The 21,498-nt window shown below is 41.2% G+C and overlaps 1 protein-coding gene across 1 annotated transcript in view; it reads right to left on the minus strand.

Moving 5' to 3' along the window:
• The window catches only part of HGF (hepatocyte growth factor), a 132,075-nt gene that overhangs the window by 24,859 nt on the left and 85,718 nt on the right, over nucleotides 1–21,498 (minus strand). The window contains exons 10-13 of the mRNA XM_083183069.1: nucleotides 10,081–10,183; nucleotides 9,351–9,484; nucleotides 3,069–3,107; nucleotides 916–1,009 (exon numbers count right to left, since the gene is read on the minus strand). Of these exons, the coding sequence (XP_083039195.1) occupies nucleotides 916–1,009; nucleotides 3,069–3,107; nucleotides 9,351–9,484; nucleotides 10,081–10,183 (370 nt within the window). The remainder of the gene's footprint in view (nucleotides 1–915; nucleotides 1,010–3,068; nucleotides 3,108–9,350; nucleotides 9,485–10,080; nucleotides 10,184–21,498) is intronic.

Raw genomic sequence — 21,498 nt, forward strand, 5'->3', positions numbered from 1 at the left:
ACTGCTGCATGTTGTGTACACTTCTGTGCATAATATTCTACATTAAAAAGAGATGAAAACAAAATCACTAATCTTTGAACAATACAGTTGCTTCCCTTACTTTTCACATGCAGGTTTTTGACATGAATGTAATTCTGGGTACACACCAGAATGATTTGGCCTCAATTCCCCCAATTTTGATGCAATTTTGACCACTTGTATGTAAAAAAAGCAGAATTGGGCATGTTTTTAATCCAATTCTGATCCGATGCATGTCCCCACCTGTTGTTTGGTTGCTTTGGAGATTTTACCTGCTGCACTAAAAATTTGTCATCTACATTGGATTGTGTACAGCTTGTGTGCTCCGACAGATCATGCGACAATCAAGCAATTGTTTCACAATCGTCTGAAGATCATGGTCATTCTGATGTGTACCCTACATAACACTTTAACAGCCCATTGTCTGGGTTTTGGTAGAAGATCATGTCCACCAATATTCCATACCCCCAACAACTGAAAGGCACAAATGAGTACAAATTCGGTACCGGGCACCAAGATTTCTGTTGCAGGCCCTGAACGCACCCAAGCACTTTTTATTCTTGTAATATTAAAGGATCAGTATACAATATATAGCACTTAACCTCATGTATTACACTTCTATGATCATACAGAAATTGAGCTTGTGAGCAAGCCTCTTACATTACCCTCACTGTCTGTCTGCTGATAGCCTGTTATTACGGTTTTGTTCCTTCAGTAGGATTAAAGCACTGCACTAACACTACTATATATAGAATAAAATGCTAATATCCTGGAGAAAAGATATAAAATAAACACCTTAATCTGAGACAGCTAAATTAACAAAATATGGTCTATCCATTCAACTACTAGTGTCATTTAAGTGTCAGGCATCATATGCCAATTGATACCAAGATTTACCTGTGTCTCAAACTGACCATCCATCCTTTGGTGTCCTGTGCTGGACTTGAATTTACAACTCTAACCTGCTTTGATGATGAACATGAACCTGGGTCTAAAATAAGAGGATGGAGTAAAATCATTTTGTACATTCTAACAATAGATGTGTAAACACTGTATGCAATAAAATGTATCTCCAGTAAATGACTTTAAAAAAAAAAAAACGAATGTAAGATAAAGGGATACATTTATCAAAGGTGGATATTAATCGATTTTAACCAATATAAAAATCAATCAACATAAACATTGTGTTAAAGGGGCTAAAACACACATTTCATAACAAACATGTTTGGATATATTGATTTTTTAATGTTAGTAAATGTGCAATTTAGCTCTCGACATACAATGTTGATTTGCATCAATTTAGGATAGATGCAAATCGAATAAAATTGATCTTAAGTATATTCATCCCATTATGTTATGGCTAAATGTACTAAATATAAAATTATGTTTTAAGAAACATAAGACAGCGTTGAAGTTTAAGATATCCAAATATTCTGCTTGTATTAACCCTTCTAATGCCAAGTGAATTTGTCAAAATAGGTGTGAGAATTGCTAAGCAAACATTCCTATTCATCGTAATGACCTGGAATGTTTATAGGAAATCAAAAAATTTTTTACAGAACATTTTTTTATTTTAATTTATATAACAAATGTGAGCGACGCTGGCATTTTTTGTTGATAATTTTCACATCTCTCACAGAGATGTCGGCACTCAAAGGGTTAATATGAATGGGCATTATGTGTGGTATAATGGTTAGCATTACTTCCTCACAGCATTATGGGTTATGAGTTTGTGTGTGTGTGTGTGTGTGTGTGTGTGTGTGTGTTCATGTATGTGTGCACACAGGCAGACTAGATGACAAAAGTTGTTCTTATACAGTATGCCATCAAATTTGATCTTTCTATGTTTTCTTGGGGGGGGGGGGGGGGGTTATGTCATGGTTTATAGCGACAATTTGAACTTTGTCTAAATTGAAACTGGAGAGATTGTAACATCCAGTACTTTTGAGGCTACATTTGCCTAAGTATGGTATGGGCAAATGTGACATGCAACAGTAATTCTATTATTTTTATTTGTTTCCATTTTGAATGACTGAGGATTATAATAGTACTGCTATTAAAGCTCTGTATTCCTAAATATACACTTTCCATTATGAGACAAATTTTACACTGAATAGTTGCCCTTTTTCTGGAAAAAGGGCAACTGTTCAGTGTAAAATTTGTCTCATAATGGAATAAAGCAGGGTTGCCTACCTGACCCTCTCCTTCAGGTAGGGTGACCAACTCATCCCTTTAATCCGGGACACATTAATTACACAGGTTCTGTAACTGGCTTTCACCTGGTTTTAAACTGCCACACCTCAAGACTCCATTTCACCTGGTTTTAAACTGCCACAGAACCTGTGTAATTAATATGTGTCCCGGATTAAAGGGATGAGTTGGTCACCCTACTTTCATTCCAGGACTTCCCTGGTAATGTATGATTGCCAGCACCTGTGGGGAGCTATGTAATTGATAAGAAATGTGTTTCACCACTGGTGATGGCAATCACACAGGGAAGTCCAGGAACAGAGCATTGTTTTCTTTTTTTCTTTCTTTTTTTTCTAATCTGGGGACAATAAATGATATTTTATTGTTTTCCGTCGGGTGTCAATTGTGTTTTTCCATGTTTGATCAACTGTGTTTCATTTTCCTACTGTGTTCACTGTTTTTTTCTGTGGTGGGACAGTTTGTTGTGTTTGTTTTGTCCATAGTGGGCCAGGGTGTTTTTTTTTTTTTCTTATTGCTTTTTTTCCCCTGTGGGGGCCAATGTTTGCTTCTTAATAATAGTAAAAATAGTAATAGAAGTATTAGTTATGATTATAATTGGGGGGGGGGGCTCAACCTTTCTAGCACACCAGTTTAGTAGATCTGGCACTAGTCTGAACCCATAGAAAAGGATTTTTTTTGAGAAATTAAACCAGGAAAAAGTCATTTTCTGGTGAGGAACATGCTGAACATTATGGATTGCCCCCTCTTATACTATCCTGAACCACTAATACATGCATCTACTCATATTGTGCTAAATAACTTATACAAAGACATTGAATAAGGAAATTAAAAATACTTACTGTCTATAGCAGTCATTGTAGAGGTTGTATCGCCATCACCTAATAAAAATAAGTACATCCAAGTTAGTGTTATATTTAATCCAATTGCACATTACATTCTACATCAGGGCTGGGCAACACCGCTTTATGCGGTGAACTACACATCCCAGCATGCCTTGCATCAGTTTCAGCATGGCCACATAGCAAAACTAATGCAAAGCATCCTGGGATGTGTAGTTCACTAACATCTGGAGGGCCGGTGTTGCCCAGCCCTGTTCTACATCATACTTGCCAAGATCTATAATCCAAAAGGATTGTCATTGAAAATATAATTGGCAAAATGTTCAAAATCACAAGCTGGAATATTAATTAATTATTGGGCTCTAGACCTGCAAAAAGAAATTATCATTTCATATCTATATGAAAACTTATTAAGCTGAATGTATTAAAAAAAACACACACACAGAGACAGTTCTCTGTTAGGAGCTCATCCCCATTATTTGTTATGTGACGCGATCGCTACAGTTATCATTTCATTTTTTCTTCAGAACCTTGATGCACTACTGCACCTGAGCAGTTAGCTGTCCATGCAAGTGTGAACTGACATTACCAGGGAAGGATCCTATGAATCCCTGTCTTGGAAAAATGTGATGTGTGACCAAAAGCTACAATAGCTAAGCTACCAGGACCAAGCTCCTTGTTTATGCACAACACTACTAATATTGTTGTGCTTAAATATGAACATGAAAGTATTTTCATTTTTTAAACATCTCATAAAATATCTGTTTTATTTTTTTTTTGCAGTTTCATACCTAAATCCTACTTCTGCAATCAATAACCTTTTTTCCGATCATTAAAACGTTCAGAGCTTTTTAGTACTCTAAATGATTCTCTACCAAAACATAGAGGATGTTTCCACATTGTAATAAGACCAGAGGCCTTATGTAGATGGAAGGAGGCTAAGAAGATGATCAGATGTGAAAAAGGCAGTAGCTGAGGAGATAAAGGCCCAGTCAGTAGATAAAGCGGGCAACACTTTTTAAAGTTTATAATGGGGCCTACACATGTAGCTTTCCCCATCTCACTAGATCTCTTAGAATATGCCCCTAAAGCATTTGACACTGTACCACATATCAGACTGCTAAATAAACTTAAATGCATGAGATTGAAGTATACAAACAGATAAATGGACAAGAACATAGCTGCAGGATAGAAAATACAGTTGTAGTAAATTGAGCGTATTCTGTGGAGCAAAATGTTAGCAGAGGAGTACCCCAGAAACTGAACTTTTATCGGGTTGGGATTGTTTTGTCGACCAAAGGATGGTCAACAGTGATTAGGTCGAGATGGCTGAAGGTCGACATGGGACACGGTCGACAGGGTTCTAGGTCGACACATTTGTTAGGTCGACATGGGTTAAGTCGAAAGTCAAAATGTCGACATGGGGGTTTTCACAGTTTTTTTACCCGAATGTCAACACAGTCGACATGGACACAGTTTTAAGTGCACCACGTCCCCTTGCATGGCTCGCTGCGTTCGCCATGCTTCAGGCTCGGTGCCTCACTATGCTTGGCACTCTATTGTATTCTCTCACAGCGCCCTAGTGGATGGTAGGGCATGAAATACACCTGTCGGCACATGTCGGCTCAAAAAACAGTGAAAAACCCCATGTCGACCCTTTGACTGTCGACCTAACCCATGTCGACCTAACCCATGTCGACCTAACCCATGTCGACCTAACACATGTATCGACCTAGAACCCTGTTGACCATGTCCCATGGCGACCTAGACTCCTGTTGACCTTCAGCCTCGTGACCCAGACCCCTGTCGACCTTCCTGTGTGTCGACCTAACAGTGTTGACCTGATGACTGTCGACCATCCTTGGGTCGACCATTCAACCATATCCCCTTGGATCACTGCTCTTTAATATCTCTTTTGATGACATTGCACATGGTATTGAAGGGAAAGTATACCTCTTTGCAGATAATACAAATATATAGACACATCAGGAGAAGTAAAAAAAATGATGATCTCATTAGACTAGAGGAATCATGAAGAACATGGTAGCTACAGTTTAATGCTAAAAAATGCAAAATAATGTGCTTGAGTCTCAAAAACCCATAGGCTAAACATAGTATCAAGGGTACTATAATGCAAACTATTGAGGAGTGAAAGGATTTACTGTAGGAATTACTTTTTCAAGTGACTCAAATGCAGGTAAGAAATGCAACAAAGCAATTTGTTGCATTGCTTACCTGCCTTTGTGGCATTGCTTACTAGACTTTAATCCACTGACTAACTGACAAGACCAATCAGCTATAGGTCATTTCAGACATATCAAACACATATCAGGTCCTGCTCCTGTCTGCTTCCTGTCTGGAGTTGGGAAGTGAGGTGGTTACCCTTCTGCAGCAGCTCAGTGAATGAACACCATACTTCTCATAATGACAGGCAGTAACCCCTTGTTTGTGTGCTGTAGACAAGGGGTGGAGTACATCTTGCTCCTGTTAGGCATTGGTGAGTGGACATCATGCCACCATTCAATGATGCTCCAGAGGTGGAGCTGCGGCACAGCCCAAAATTCAACTAGAGGAGACACGCCAACTGCCAGTGCCAGATATCACTGGTTGGGACTCACTGGCGATCAGTGTGGATCCCCTCGTTTAAGTTTGAATTGTGTTGCAGACCAACTCTGGAGCCATCATTGGCACTAACCAATCCGAGAGATACTTCCTTATCTGGTCAATGAACCCAAAGGAATCAACTGGCCTCTAGAGTGCCTACAATGCCACTCTAGCAAATGATTCCAATTGGCATGTAAGGCTCTGAATGTAGAATCTACCACTGTTGTTCTTAAAGAACGTAAAGTGCATCATAATACATTTATGGTGAGGGGAATGTAGATTATTTTTTCTCTTTGTAAGCTCACATACAGTACTGTATGCTTGTCTCAACAGGCAAAGGGTATGGCACAGGTGTCAATGGTCTCTCTATGAGTAGCAATTGTTTAATATTGGTTTTGGAATGACCCATAAATTGATAATATAATCATCGTTGGCGGTTTCCATTACTTTATAATAGCAGCATATAATAAGTGTTGAAAACTTACTACAGAGTTTTATTCTGTAATGTTGTAAACATATTTTTTAGTTCCCTGATTGCATATATTTCTTGCAGGAGCACATTCTATGGCAGGGTGTGCCAGCTATGGAAGAAAAGTGCTATATAAATAAAATTGGTACTTGTGTAGTTTCACGGCACCGCCGCGTGCACAGTCCGTCTCAGAAACTTGGCAGCTTGCCAGACGCTCTGTTTAACTGTGCGTGTGCCGCTGTAGCTGTTCTCAGCGTAGCGCGTGGCTGCTTTCCATATGTAAGCTACGTTATCAGCGTAGCGCCAGGCAGCAGTGCACTGCCCAGGCGCTGACAGGTCACTGTGGAAATTGTAGTTCCACAGTGAAATAGGCAGTCCTGCGCACCGCTGACAATTGGGGCATGTAAAGTCAACACCCCGGCACACCGCTGACATGCCGGGGCTTCTAAAGTACACACCCCGGCACATCGCTATCAAAGAGCGTGTCCCCCATGTAGACGCTAAAATTTAGGCGCTAAAGCGTCTGAATCCAGGCTCCCTGCAAGCCGCTAAGAAGGGGGGTATCTGGATTTAGACGCTAAAGCGTCTAGATTTAATAGGGTGTAGGGGTACATAGGGGTGCACTGTGCAAAACACTCTTAAACCTGTTCACAATGACACTAGTCGACCTTGTTAATTCCACTATCCACGCCAACCCAAAGCGTGGCGAGTGCAGCGAGCCCGCGAGGGGCGGCAGTACGCGTCCTTCGACCTTTTCATACCCCCACTATCCACGTCGGCGTGGAGTTGATTCTATATAGTGTGGCGAGCGCAGCGAGCCACTGAGCCCGAAGCATGGCGAGCGCACGCGCATAACTTCACAGGTATGCGCATCCCCTCGCGGGGCTCGCTACGCGAGCCACGCTTCGGGCTCGGTGGCTCGCTGCACTCGCCACACTATATAATATCAACTCCACACCGACGTGGATAGTGGGGGTATGAAAAGTTGTAGGACGCGTACCGCCGCCCCTCGCGGGCTTGCAGCGCTCTCCACGCTTCGGGTTGGCGTGGATAGTGGAATTAACAAGGTCGACAGCTGTTACGTTGACTAGTGTAATTGTGAACAGGTTTAAGAGTGTTTTGCACAGTGCACCCCTATGTACCCCTACACCCTACTAAATTTAGACGCTTTAGCGTCTAAATCCGGATACCCCCCTTCTTAGCGGCTTGCAGGGAGCCTGGATTCAGACACTTTAGCGTCTAAATTCCCCCCCTTTGATAGCGGTGTGCCGGGGTGTCTGGATTTATACGTATTTAGACGCTACGCTATGCTGATAACGTAGCGCTGCGCTGAGAACAGCTAGAGCGGTAGCGCTGTGAAACTACACAAGTACCATAAAATTATTATTATTACCGCTGCCTTTGAGCAGCATGATCAGGATGGCACCGCAAATGGCTGCCTACTCAACTGTGCCACTCAGCCATATGTACCCCTGTGTCTCCCCTGTCTCGCACACTGCATAGCAGCCTAAGGGGGAGATGGTCTTACATTCACATCAAATCTGTCTATTTAACGCTGCCTTAACGGCACATTTGCGTGCCGTTAAGGCACTTCTCCTTATTCTGTAACAATTCAGTTACCGCAATCTGTGTGCGGTAACTCACCCCTCCGCGATCCCCGGCTTCGGTGTCCAGTGCGCATGCGCCCGCTGTGTGCTGAGCGGACATGCGTACTAGCGCCATCCAGATGCTGCTTAGCTCAGGGAGAAAATAGTAAATGGGAAAATAGTAAAAAAATAACAAAAAATGCACATCAAAAAACAAAATGTATTAATTTAAATACATAGAAAAGGCACCAAAAACCTCTGGACACACACATACAATATAATTACTAAAGGGTTAATCTACCTCTTCGCTAGCCTGAAGAGGCGAGGCATACCACTGCTCTGTTTACCGCGGCGGGGCTTTGAGCATAGGGTACGCGCGCCTCTCCTATACAGGTCAATGGAGAGAGAAGCGCGCACTGAAGAAACCTGGAATGCGCAAGTGAGGAGAAGCAGACAACACCGCCTGGGGACAGAGCATATGGAGAAGAGACAGCGGTGCGTTAAAGGTTAGAGAATCTCCCCCTTAAACTGTACTGTCCCTGCTTAACTGTTACCTACCTGGCTGTTGCAATGACATGTGGCGCCACTGTTGGCTGCCTAGGCACTGTGCAGCTTGGCAGGTAAGTGTTCCCTGCCTCTACAATCCCCAGGGCACATCGAGCATATATCTGTATGCGGTATGTATATACAGATGGAGCCGGGCTCCCTCTTGCTGGCGAATCACCAGACTGTCTCCGCTGGTGATCCATCTGACTGAGATGCGTGAGCGTCTCACGCGCACGTGCACGAGTCTCACGCGCGCCTCAGTTTACGGGCGGCAGGGCGACGGGAACCTGTCCGTCTCCGCTTTAGGGAGACGGACAGGGTTAGGGGGGGTGCGGGGAGGCGATGGGGACCCCGGGTGACCGCCGACAAGCCAGCGGGGACCCGTAGGAAGCGTCGTCAGAAGGGGACGCGCACGCATCTCGTGCGCGCGCATCCTATTTCGCAAATACAGATGGCGGCTGGCGGGCGATGGCGGCTGGCAATTCTGCCGCCATCCCCTGCAAAGACAAGCCCGGCTCCATCTGTATGTACTGTCACTGTTTAACTGCTACCTAACTGGCTGTTGCACAGCAATTCAAACCTAATTCCTAATATATGCAAGTATACCTGGCTAATAAAGCTGATTCTGATTCTATATTTTCAGGGAGAAGGTAAGAGTTTTGTTGTAGACTATGTTACATTAAAACCTCTGGGAATCTCTGTTATACATCTCACTAAATGCTAACTACAGATATATGTTTGAGTGTTTGCCATGTTGCAGGTGTGACATGCATGGTGAAAGGTGCACACCCGCCGCTGCGCTCGTGTATTAATGTTGCCACCCTTTGACCCACTGAAAAGCATTAGCCAGTGCAACGTAGTGTATCTGAGTCATGGATGCTTCTTACTGCGCCACGTGGGTACGAGCGGCCATATCACAGCTGCAATTAGCGTAGCAATATCTGTACATGTACTGTATGTTATATGATGTATTTTTACATAATAGTCACCTGACCTCCTTACTTAATGGATTCTAGTTCTTAAGAATATTGTGGTTCATATGATTACTAATACTGTATATGCTTGCTGAATTCTTACATTGAGAAATGTGACAATAGTCCCAGGGTACAGAGGGATTTTCCGTATAGCACCAGGGTCCATGGGCATCATTATCAGGATTTCGGCAGTAGTTTTTTTCAAGTATAGATACATCTGGTTCTTTAAATGTATGTCTATAACATAAGGATACACATTTTCAGTTGGTTAATAAAAGGTCACATCTACACTTAGGCACTTATTCAGATCTGATCGCAGTACAAATTTGTTCTCAAAATGGGCAAAACCATGTGCACTGCAGGTGGGGCAGATGTAATGTGCAGAGAGTGTTAAATTTGGGTGGGGTGTGTTGAAACTGAAATCTAAATTGCAGTGTAAAAATAATGCAGCCAGTATTTACACTGCACAGAAACATAATAACTCACCTGAATGTAACTCTCTCTGCACATGTTACATCTGCCCCACCGGCAGTGCACATGGTTTTGCCCATTTTGAGAACAAATTTGTACTACGATCAGATCTGAATAAGGGCCCTACTGTATGTAACCTAAATGTTTTACACTGTGTATATATACTTAGTAAAATAAAATAATCAGACATTCAAAAAGTACTGTAGTTGTTTGTTGCTTCCTATAATAATAATAATAATATTTATATATTTAATATATTTATATATGTTTTTGTTAGATTCAACAACAAAAAAAATAAATAGTTTAACGATTAAACTACAATTATAATTTCTTGTTATAACTAAATATAACAATTCACATACCTTCGTAAGTCATTAATATTTTTCTCCCACATGGTACATGGTTGTCTGAATCGAGTTGTAGATATTTTACCCCTGTAGGTGATGCCATTGCCATAGTAACAGTCTGAAATTACCAAATATATGTTAAAGCTAAGCATCAGAAGCAACACAGGCTGACAAAACAACCCACCCAGAGGCAAACAACAGAGGCTGTGAGTGCGGCAGCTGTTCCAGTGGTTTGTGCCTTACACAAAAGAGAGAAAAGCCTTACAACTTAAACCAAACAAGTCTTTGATTGGAAAGAAGACAAAAAGGCTGTATAAATACACAAATGGATTAAAGTTGTTTCTTATTAACAGAAAAAAAAGACATCTGGGAAAAAAAATCTTTTTCAGCACCATTTTTTTTTTGTTCTTTTGAAACGTGCCCATAGTGCACGTTTTATAAAGATTATTTTTAGTATACTTTGTAACAAGAAATCCAAATTTAAGGAATTACTCGTTGCAAATATTCTTGTAAAATACTATTGGGTACTTATGTAATATCTGGACTCACGTTTTTCTTATGAGACCGCATCCCCTTGCGCGGCTCGCTGCGATCACCATGCTTCGGGCACGGTGGCTCGCTGCGCTCGCCACACTATATAAAATCAACTCCATGCGTAGTTGGATAGTAGGGGTATGAAAAAATGGGGTGCATTTAACATGGGAGTCCAGATAATACATAAGTACCTACTATTTTTTTTTCTCTTTTGAATTTTTATTTAGTTTTTTAAAACATTTACATTGCATACGTTTGGATATATTTAACATGAAAATGCATGTATTTATATCTCACATGTATACACTTACATTCCCATACAAACATTTAACATTTAACATTTACAGATTCCTATTCACTAGTCTCAGTTGTTACATGGTGGTTATATAATGCTTTGTTTCCAAGATTTTATAAATTTCTTAATTTCTTAATTTCTTAATCTCTTAATCTTGGAACTGTTCTTGAATCCCCCAGATGGTATTTTTTCCACATATTTTCTCCATACTTGCCATTTTTTTGTTACATTACTTTCTTGTATATCTAATGTTTCCATCTTATATTCATAGTTTATTTTACTCATTACTAAGTTTAACTTTGGTGCTTGATTTTGTTTCCAGTTCTGGGCTATTGCTGTTTTAGCTGCAATATATATCTGGTTTAATACATATTTATTTTTTATTTTCTCTTCTTTGTTATATATGTGTAGCAATACCATTTGGGGGGTTAGGTTTATTTTTACTCCTGTTACTTGCCAGGTTAGGCGTTCAATTTCGCGCCACAGACTTTTTAGGCCACTGCATGCCCAAAAGACATGCAGCAGATCACCTCTTTCCTCCATACATCTCCAACATATATTTGGTTGTTGAGGACAAAATGTATTATTTTTTTCTGGTGTTAAATACGCCGCATAGAACAGTCTTAAAAAATTTTCTATATGAGAGCTGGATTTGGTCATTCCATGAATTGAGTTGAACAGGTTGGCCCACTCCCCTTCATCCAGTGACACCTTGAGTTCTTGCTCCCATTTAAATTGTGGTATGATATTCTCCTCTAGTTTATTGTTTAAAATATAGGCATACCAAAATGTGATTCCCCCTTTATAGTTTTTATTTTTTATTTTGTTTAATAAAATATTAGGGAGGTTTTCCAATGTGTCCTCGGATGTTGGGGACTCAGCCAACCAACTCCTTATTTGTAAATATTTATAAAAGTCTACTGTCAATATATCATATTTTATCTGTAATTGTGTAAAAGACATTAGGCCTTCTACTGAGTATATATCTTGTAAATTTTTTATACCTTTAAGTTCCCATTCTTTTAGATTTAAGTGTGGAATACATTTTGCTATTGTTCTTATTTCAGTTTGTCTTAATGGAGCTGTGAATTTATTTTTTGTATTTAGTATGGTGTCCCACACCTTCAAGGTCTCTTTTATGGCTTTGGGGGTTGAGGTAGTTATGTTTCTGTTTTTTGGTGGTATCCAAAGTAATTCCCCTGTGTCCAGGTGGCCTGTTAAATTTTTTTTTTGGTCTAACCAAATATTTTTTTGCTATTTTTGTTTTTTTATTTTTCCATATGTATTTATTCAGAACTGTATTAAACCTATTTAGCCAATATTTTGGCAATAATCGTGGTATTGCTCTAAACAAATACATCTGTTTTGGTAAAAGAAACATTTTAAAGGATGCTACCCTTCCTATCCAGTTAACCTCATAGTTTATCCAGTCCTTAGTTTTCTTTTTTAGCTGCTCCAGCATTGGCGTATAGTTATATTCTATTAAATTTTCGTCCTTCTCTACTAAGTTTATTCCTAAATATTTTATTGTTTTTGTTTTCCAATTAAATCTATATTTTTCTTTCAATTTCACTAGGTTTCCTTCCTCTATGTTCATTGGCAAGGCTTCTGTCTTTTTTTTATTTAGTTTGTAGTATGATGCTCTTGCATACTCCTCTATAATTCCCATTAATGTCTCTATTGATTTCTCTGGTTCCGTAAGCATTAATAATACATCGTCTGCAAATAAGAGTACTTTATATTGATCCTTACTTATTACAGGGCCCTTTATTATTTGAGTTGTTCTTATACTTTCTGCAAAATGCTCTATCGAAAGCACAAAAATAATTGGCGAGAGTGGGCACCCCTGCCTTGTCCCGTTTGAAATAGGGAGCCTATAAGAAGTTTTATTGTTTATGTATACATGTGCTGTTGGGTTTGAATATAACACTAGGATTGCTTTAAGGAATGTTCCTTCTATCCCAAATTTCTCCAAGACTACCTCCATATATTCCCAATTAAGGCGGTCGAAAGCTTTTTGTGCGTCAAGTGACAACACCATAAGTGGAAGTTCCTTTTTTGAAAAATGTTCCATTATATTTATTGCTTTCCTTATGTTTTCTGTTCCTCTTTTATTAATTGTGGGAGATATTGGCTAAGGCATTTTGCCATTATTTTCGCATAAATTTTAATGTCTGTATTCAACAGTGCTATCGGCCTATAGTTTTGGACACACCTGGCGTCCTTTCCTTCTTTAGGAATAGTCACCAGGCGTGCCTCCAACATCTCAACTGGGAATTTTTCTAATTCTATTGCTGCTTCAAAGGTGTCTCGGAGAATTGGCGCTATTTTCGCCTGGAAGTGTGTATAGAACTCATTAATGTATCCATCTGGACCTGGTGTTTTGTGTTGTTTCAATGTTTTAATAGTTCCTTCTATTTCATGGGTCGTTATAGATTTGTTTAGGTTTTCTATTTGATCCTTCTTTAATTTTGGGAAGTTTTGCTTATTTAAAAAGGTTTCTATTGTTTTTCATGTAGGTTGGAATATATCTTTATCTTCTTTTAAATTATATAGATTTTTATAGTAATCTGCAAATATGTTCGCGATTTCGTTTGGGTTAGAGATCTTATTTCCATTTTTATTGTATATTTCTCTTATTTCTTTTCGTGTTTTTTTACCCTTAATTTTTCTTGCTAATAGTCTTGTTACCTTATTACCTTCTGTATAGAATTTCTGTTGGCATTGTACCATATTTTTCCTTATTTGTTTAATGTTATTATTTTCTAATTGACCTCTTTATTTATTTAAATTTTCCAGTATTTTATTATTTGATGGTGCTTTTTATGTTCTTTTTCTAATATTATTATCTGATTCTGTAGTTCTACTTGTTTCCTTTCTTCTTCTTTTTTTATTCTTGAACAAATCTGAATAATATTTCCCCTAAGTACTGCCTTAAGGGCACACCAGTAATTAATTTGGTTAGTTTCCTCAGGGTTATTATTTACACAGTATTTGTCTATTAAATTTACTATTTGAGTTTTTATTTCAGTTGTTTTGAGTAAATGTTTAGGGAAGTTCCATATTTTGGTCTGATATTATTGTTGGGAGTATTTCTACTTTTTTTATTTGTTGGAGCGTTATTCTATCTGTTAATATTAGGTCTATTCTAGAGTAGGTTTTGTGAGCGTTTGAGAAAAACGTGTAGTTACGGGTGGTAGGGTTTTTGATCCTCCATATATCATATAGTTCTGCTTCTGCTAGCATATCGCATATTTTCTTCGAAAGCTCACAAACTGCTCTTGTTGTTTTTAGTTTCCCTACATTTGTTTTATCCATTTGGGGATCCATTGTAACATTAAAGTCGCCCAGCATTATTACTGTTTTCCCTCCTATTCTCTGTATTTCTCTTAATACTTTCTTAAAGAATTTCTCCTGTGCACTGTTGGGCGCATATACTGTTACTAATGTTATTGGCTGGCTTTCTAATGTCCCCTTCAATATAATATATCTTACCTCCTTATCCACTACCTGCGTTTCTGTTACCCAATTTAATTTTTTATTTATTAATATTGCAACTCCCCGTTTTTTGCATATTGCACTGGAAAAATATACCCTTGTGTAATTGTGATCCTGGAGATTAGGTGTATTTATTTTAGAAAAATGTGTCTCTTGTATTGCAGCTATATCTATTTTCTGGGAGTTTAGATATTGGAGGAGGTATTTCGGTACTCTTTACATAGCACGGCGCCCACGATCTTGATCGTGGGCATCGTGAGGTAAAAAATCGCGTCGGTCGCGTCGTATGCGGGCTAAAGATGCCCGGACGCGACGCGACCGACACGATGTACACGATTTCCCCATTGAAAACCATGTTAAACATGGACATCGCGTCGGTCGCGTCGCGGCCGGCCATAAATGTGCACACGATGGCCGCGACGCGATGCCCACGATTTGCCATAGGAATCAATGTTAAAAGGCCCGATGGACACGATTTTCATGTTAAATGGCTCAATGGACCCGATTTTACCATAGGAAACAATGTTAAATGGGCCTTAGAGCCCAAATAGTTACCCTGAACTCTGAAATGGCCCCCCAATTGTTTACGCCACCCCACAATCAACGTCAACCCGAAGCGTGGCAAGCGCAGCGAGCCCGCGAGGGGCGGCGGTACGCGTCCTCCGACCTTTTCATACCCCCACTATCCACGTCGGCGTGGAGTTGAGAATAGAATAGTGTGGCGAGCGCAGCGAGCCACCGAGCCCGAAGCGTGGCGAGCGCAGCGAGCCCCGCGAGGGGACGCGGATACCTTCACAGGTAAACGCGTCCCTTCGCGGGCTTCACAGGTGTCCGCGTCGCCATGGACACCTGTGAAGCCCGCGAGGGGACGCGTATAGCTGTGAAGGTATCCGCGTCCCCTCGCGGGGCTCGCTGCGCTCGCCACGCTTCGGGCTCGGTGGCTCGCTGCGCTCGCCACACTATTCTATTCTCAACTCCACGCCGACGTGGATAGTGGGGGTATGAAAAGGTCGGAGGACGCGTACCGCCGCCCCTCGCGGGCTCGCTGCGCTCGCCACGCTTCGGGTTGACGTTGATCGTGGGGTGGCGTAAACAATTGGGGGGGGCATTTCAGAGTTCAGGGTAACTATTTGGGCTCTAAGGCCCATTTAACATTGTTTCCTATGGTAAAATCGGGTCCATTGAGGCATTTAACAGTAAAATCGTGTCCATCGGGCCTTTTAACATTGATTCCTATGGCAAATCGGGAGCATCGCGTCGCGGGCATCGCGGGTACATTTATGGCCGGCCGCGACGCGACCGACGCGATTTCCATGTTTAACATGGGTTTCAATGGGAAATCGCGGGCATCGCGTCGGTCGCGTCGCGGACAGACATAAATGTACCCGCGATGCCCGCGATGGGCGCCGTACTAGGTAAAGAGTACCGGTATTTCCTCTTCTGTGGGGCATTCAGTCCCTTTATATTCAAAGATAAAAGTTTTATCATTTATCTAGCCATTTATGGAGTCGCTTTCCTTTTATTGTTTGGAATCTCCTTACACCTTGTCTTAGCTGAACCAAACCTGTACCAACATTACAACAATTATGACAACATTAACAATTAAAACATACATTTCCTTATACATAGACCTTTTACACCGCATATATACCCGGCTCTTTAATAAGAGCACATTTGGTCTCTATTTCTTGAGACTATCATTATTTCTATAGGGGTAGTGTTAGATTCTACCCATCACTTTATATTTAATCTTAATTTTACTTATTAATAACCCATTCAAATAACATTTCCTATCTTTCTCATATAGTTATTTATTTTGCTTTCCGACTATATGGGAGAGATATGTTCATTTTCCCCCCCAAACACAAAAAAAAAAAAAAAAGGAAAAAAAAAAAAGGGGCCTTTAAATTCTCCTCCTCTTTATCCATTCTTCTCTCTTGCCTCCTCCTCTCTCTTCAAGGGAGAAAAGGGGGCAAGACATATGTTACACGCTTATCTCTGCTAAAGTTTTGAACACCCATTTCCTCTTTCCTAGTCTTTAATTACTCTTAATGTGAACTATATCTAGTGTGGTAAGGAAAAACCGCACATCTAATAGTGTGGTTTTAGTGTGTCTTGGCTATGTATTTATTCCGTGATTTATGAAAATCCCTTCCCCCCTCTCCCCTTCCCTCCCTCCCCCCTCCCCCCCGCTCCCCCTCCCCCCCCCCCCATCCCTCCCCCCGCTCTATATGAATTCAATTTAGTGATTTTGATATGTTGTGTCATATTATAGGATCCCTGTGTGTATATATTTGTGGTATTTAAAAAAAAAAGAAAGAAATAAATAAATAAAAAACCAAGTGGAGGGGAAAGAGAGAATAGGTACCCAAATGAATACAGAGAAAAACAGAGGGAGAGAGGAGAGAAGGAGAGGGAGGGGAGGGAAAGGGAAACATAGGAAGGGGTTGGGATTGAGTTATAAGGATGGGAAATATTCTACCATACCAGAGAGGAGGGAAGGAGAAGAAAAGGAAAGAAGGAAGTTACAAAATAGTTATCCACATATTTTGGGGCTTTCCCAGGTATAGTGTTACTCAGTGATCTACTCAAAACAGTTAACCATTCGTTTATATTAGTGTCCAATCTATTGTTCCCCAAGTTCTGGGATGGACAGTGTATTATAATTAGTCCTTTGCTCCTTTCTCCTTTCCTGTCTTAAACAGGCTAGCTAAGTTTTTGGTTTTTAAGCTACTTTAGTCCATTTCAGTTGAAGTTGTTGGGGTGGAGTTGTTATTTCTTCAGCGTATGGGATTTTCCATTCATGTAGTAGTTGACACCCTTCTTCTTCTGTTACAGCAATCTTAGTTTCGCCTTGATGTTTAATTATTAATTTAACTGGGAAGCCCCATTTGTATGGGACATTAGCTTGTCTCAGGGCATTTGTGATTCTTGCCAATGACTTTCTTTTGATCAGAGTTTGTACTGATAAATCATTATATATCTGTAGTGGGCCAAGGGTTTTTAGACCCGCTGTATCTCTGGTAGCTCTTAGAATTTCATCTTTGATTTGTGGATAGTGAAGTTTCAATATTACATCTCTTGGCGCCTCTTCTGGGGCTTTTTTTGATTTAGGCAATCTATGGATTCTGTCTATCAGCATCTGGTGTCTCTGGTAGTAGCTTCTGGAAAGTTTCATGGGCATATTGTTCCAGATTTTTTATGTGAACTGTTTCTGGGATGCCCATTATTTTAAGGTTACTCCTTCTTGCCCGGTCCTCTAGACTGATTGTTTTTTCTTTTAGGGAGGTTAATTCTTGTTGCGAGTTCTGATATGCCTTTACCAGGTCATTGTGTGCCTTTGTTATCTCTGTGAGCTTTGTCTCTATCTGGTCTGTTCTATTACCCAGTTCTGTTATCTCTTTAGTTAAGTCTTGTATTGAGCTTCGAACTTCCAAAGATATGTCACTTTTTAGTTCTGCCAACAGCTGTAGCATCTTACGTAAAGTTATAGGTTCGTCCATCTTTTCTTGTGCCTCCGGGGAGGAGGGATTAGATTCTGATGTTGCGACGGTGCTTATTTGGCTAGAAGTTGATTGTCTCTCTTTTTGTTTATCCTTTGACTTTGTACTTGCAGCTTTGAAGAAGTTTGTTGAGGTGTTTAGAGAATTCTTATCTCTTTTTGGAGGCATCTCAGTTATTTCTCCCTCAATTTCTTCTCCCTTCCTCTGACGCTTCCTCCCTTAAATGATAAATAATGTTTATTTTAACATATTTGTAACTCTTTTTCCATTTTAGTCATTCTAGTTTGGGTTATTTAGAGCTTAATAGGTGATGGGGTGGACGTCACTCATTTTTTTATTCTTCCCATGTTTCCTGATGCCTTGCTTTTCTGAGTGTGAGTGCTCCTTTTCTATTTTTTTTTTACCTAGTTTCCCACTGGGCGTATACAGCTGTAGTTTAGCTGCTTTCTACTGGGGTTGTCTAATAGCTCTATACACTTATCCTTGCTTAAAGTAGTATACGTCTTCAGTTGTTAAGTGTATTTGGCCATTTGACCCTCCTCCCCTCCTGAGTTCAGTCCCTTCACACAGATCACTTAGTGTTATTGTTACCTGTTCTTTATCTTTTCTCACGAGCAGACTGGCAGGGGAGAATATGTTAGTCGGCCGTCTGTCTTTCTTTATCGGATTTCAGGCTGGATTTGAACAGGTAGAAGAAATTGTTTGTTCACGTGAGTGAAAAACAAAAAGGCGCTATGGATGTGGTGCTTGGCTAGCTGCTCACACCTGAGGGGAAGGTCAGTCCCCCAATAATAGTGGGAAAAAAAGAACAAAAGTGGTGGAGCGCTTTATACCTGAAAAATCACACTTGGATCAACTGGGTATCACATAAATTGTAGAAATTATTTAATATGCAATATTGTGCACAATAATAAACATTGATAAAACGATATTAAAATTACTGCGGACCCTGGAATAGTGGAACTTCCACTTGTTCCTATATATGCTCCTTTTAATTGAATAAAGACATATTACCCCTTGGTTGTAGTCCGTTGGGTGGTATCGGGGTGTCCAATATTTGCTGCTGAAGTCCCTTTATAATTTGCCTGGAGATGTTAAACAGGTTTTAGGATGCCAGGTGGGTCTCCAAGAATTGAGCAGATGATGGTATCCCCCTTAATTGTAATCCGTTTGAGATGGTAACTGTGTGTCCAATGTTACTGCTGAAGTCCCTTGTAGTTTGCCTGGAGATGTTGAGCAGGTAGAACCTGAAGATTACCAGGTGGGTCTCCAAAGATTGAGCAGACGATGGTATCCCTGGAAAAAGTCCAATGTGGTGGATTGGAATATGGGGGGGTCAATTAGGATGGTAAGGAGCTGGTTCAAGTGGAATATTGAGCAGAGTCCAGAGTCCAACAGTGGGTAAAAAACCAACGCGTTTCGTTGTTTTCCAACAACTTTTTCAAGGTCTCAACCTGCCCCTGCAGGGAGTCCAACTGTTATGGGTGCGGGATAGTCTCTCTCAGGGAATAGCCAGTGGGGAAATAGGAACGCTGGTTAATTTGTTGACTGGTCTTGGTGCCACAGCTTTGGAGTGTTTCTGCGCAGCTAGCAGGTCTTTTTATTCTCTGCGAGTTGCTTAGATCTAATTCTTGTCCAACAGGGTCTTTTCTGGGTCCCTGTAGTAGCTGCTGGCTTACTGCAATTTTTATTGCCAGAAATAATGGCGGGTAGAGCGGGAGGCACAGGCAGGGGGTACTTTGTTGATATTACCTCCCCCCAACATTGGCCACCGTCCACTCATCCCTTTAGGCCGTTATTTGCTTGCAGCAGGCCGGCACAGTTTAGCTAGAAGATGCTTGTAGCTTTATATTTATCGAGAGTCTCTCTGCTATTGCTGGTTTTACTTACAGCTCAGCAGTTTAAAGGCGGGTAGGATGGGAGGCACCAGCCCCTGGCATGGGGGTTTAGACTTCTGTCTCCTCTTCTCCTCTTTTCCTTCAGCGTCTACCGTCCATTCTCCCCGCTCTGGGATGTATATGGTGTAAGTGTCGGCTGCAGTTTAACCAGCTCACTCTCTCCTCCTTTAGCGTCTTCAGCATCTCGCTGCAGAGTGTCCGCGTCCGGTGCCTTAGATACACCTTCGGCTTCTCTGCCTGTTGTCGAGTGGCGTTCTGGGCAGTGTCCGCGTCTGGTGTCTGTCCTTTGGCTTCTGCCTCCCCGCACGCTCTCTCCGTGTATCGGTGCTGTGGAAATCTCGTGCACCTCTTCCAGCATCGGCGTCTGGCAGCGTCTCTCAGCGTCTAGCGTCTGACGTCAGTGACGTCCTCTACACGCCCCTCCATAAGTACCTACTATTGATATCAATGTACAAATAACAGTACTCTGTGACACTATGAGGGGTATTCATGACAGCGAGCAGTGCCGATAGCTCACCATCAGAGTATTTAACTACCTCCCCTTCATTCACCATTACCACCTCACTGGTTCCATTAGGTGAGGTGGAAACAGTGAGTGTGGCCATTAAAACTGCGGGGCTCACCACAAAATGCGTAACCTCGCAGTTTAAGGGGAACCTCGTTCTCCTCTGATGGGGTTTCTAATCTAACTCTATCTGTATGTTGCATTTCTCCCCTCCCTCCCCCCCCCCCACACACACACACACCCTGCAGTTTAAAGTTCAAATGGGTTTGGTCCTTATTCAGTTTGATTCGCTCAAATGCGAATTTGCATCATTGTAAGTCACCCTAACCCCGCCTTGCGAATGGTTAGCCGGCGCTGCCAATTCGTGCGCGGGATGCGTTTGCAAGGCTTGCATGAATGGATGTTTTACATGAACATCCATTTGAATGCCAGTGAGAACCTCCCTCATCTTTTGATGGTCAGTGGTACAGACCACTCTTACATATGCGTGTAGAATTGCAGGGAATTGTGCGAGTAGCTGACATCTGATTATGCCAGCTGTCTGTCCCCCCACACGTATTAGCATGTGTATACCCAGCGTAGTCATGGAAGTGCCCATTAAACGCTGGGCATTCACATATGCTAATGGCCTAGGTTGGCACCCAACGCCCCTCTCCTCCCCCCGCTCGCCAGGCTGGGAGCGTGCACCCAGCAAACAGACTTTTTGCCGAGTTCGTACGCTCCCAGCGTATACACGAGCACAGAAATGCTGCTGCGCATACTCAAAACATCGACTCCCTGTGCAATTTCTCGTCCGAGCGAGTCAACCTGAATAAGGGCCTTTGTCCACTAGAGAGAAAATTTGCTTTTGCGAGTAAACCAGAATCAGGTCCCATGTCTCACTGACCCACCAGGATCCATAAAAGCTGATGTTTTCCTCCAGACTGTTCTCTCATACATTGAAAACTGTATTAGCTGACTGACACATTGCAAAAACAATACATCACAATCCTTTTCTTTTTATTACTCTTTGCTGTGTGATAGATGTATTGTGTAAATGTTGTATATATATAAAAAAGGAGTAATTATTGTATATCTGTAAAACTATCGGACATAATTGATTTCACATTGTCAAATGCATCACACACACACACACAACTCATGCTTGTCATTCTGTCTGTGACCTGTCTCACACTCATCATTTTCAAGCCTCGGGTAGCT

Source organism: Crinia signifera, chromosome 4 (assembly GCF_055691185.1).
Source record: "Crinia signifera chromosome 4, ASM5569118v1, whole genome shotgun sequence".
Taxonomy (NCBI): Eukaryota; Metazoa; Chordata; class Amphibia; order Anura; family Myobatrachidae; genus Crinia; species Crinia signifera.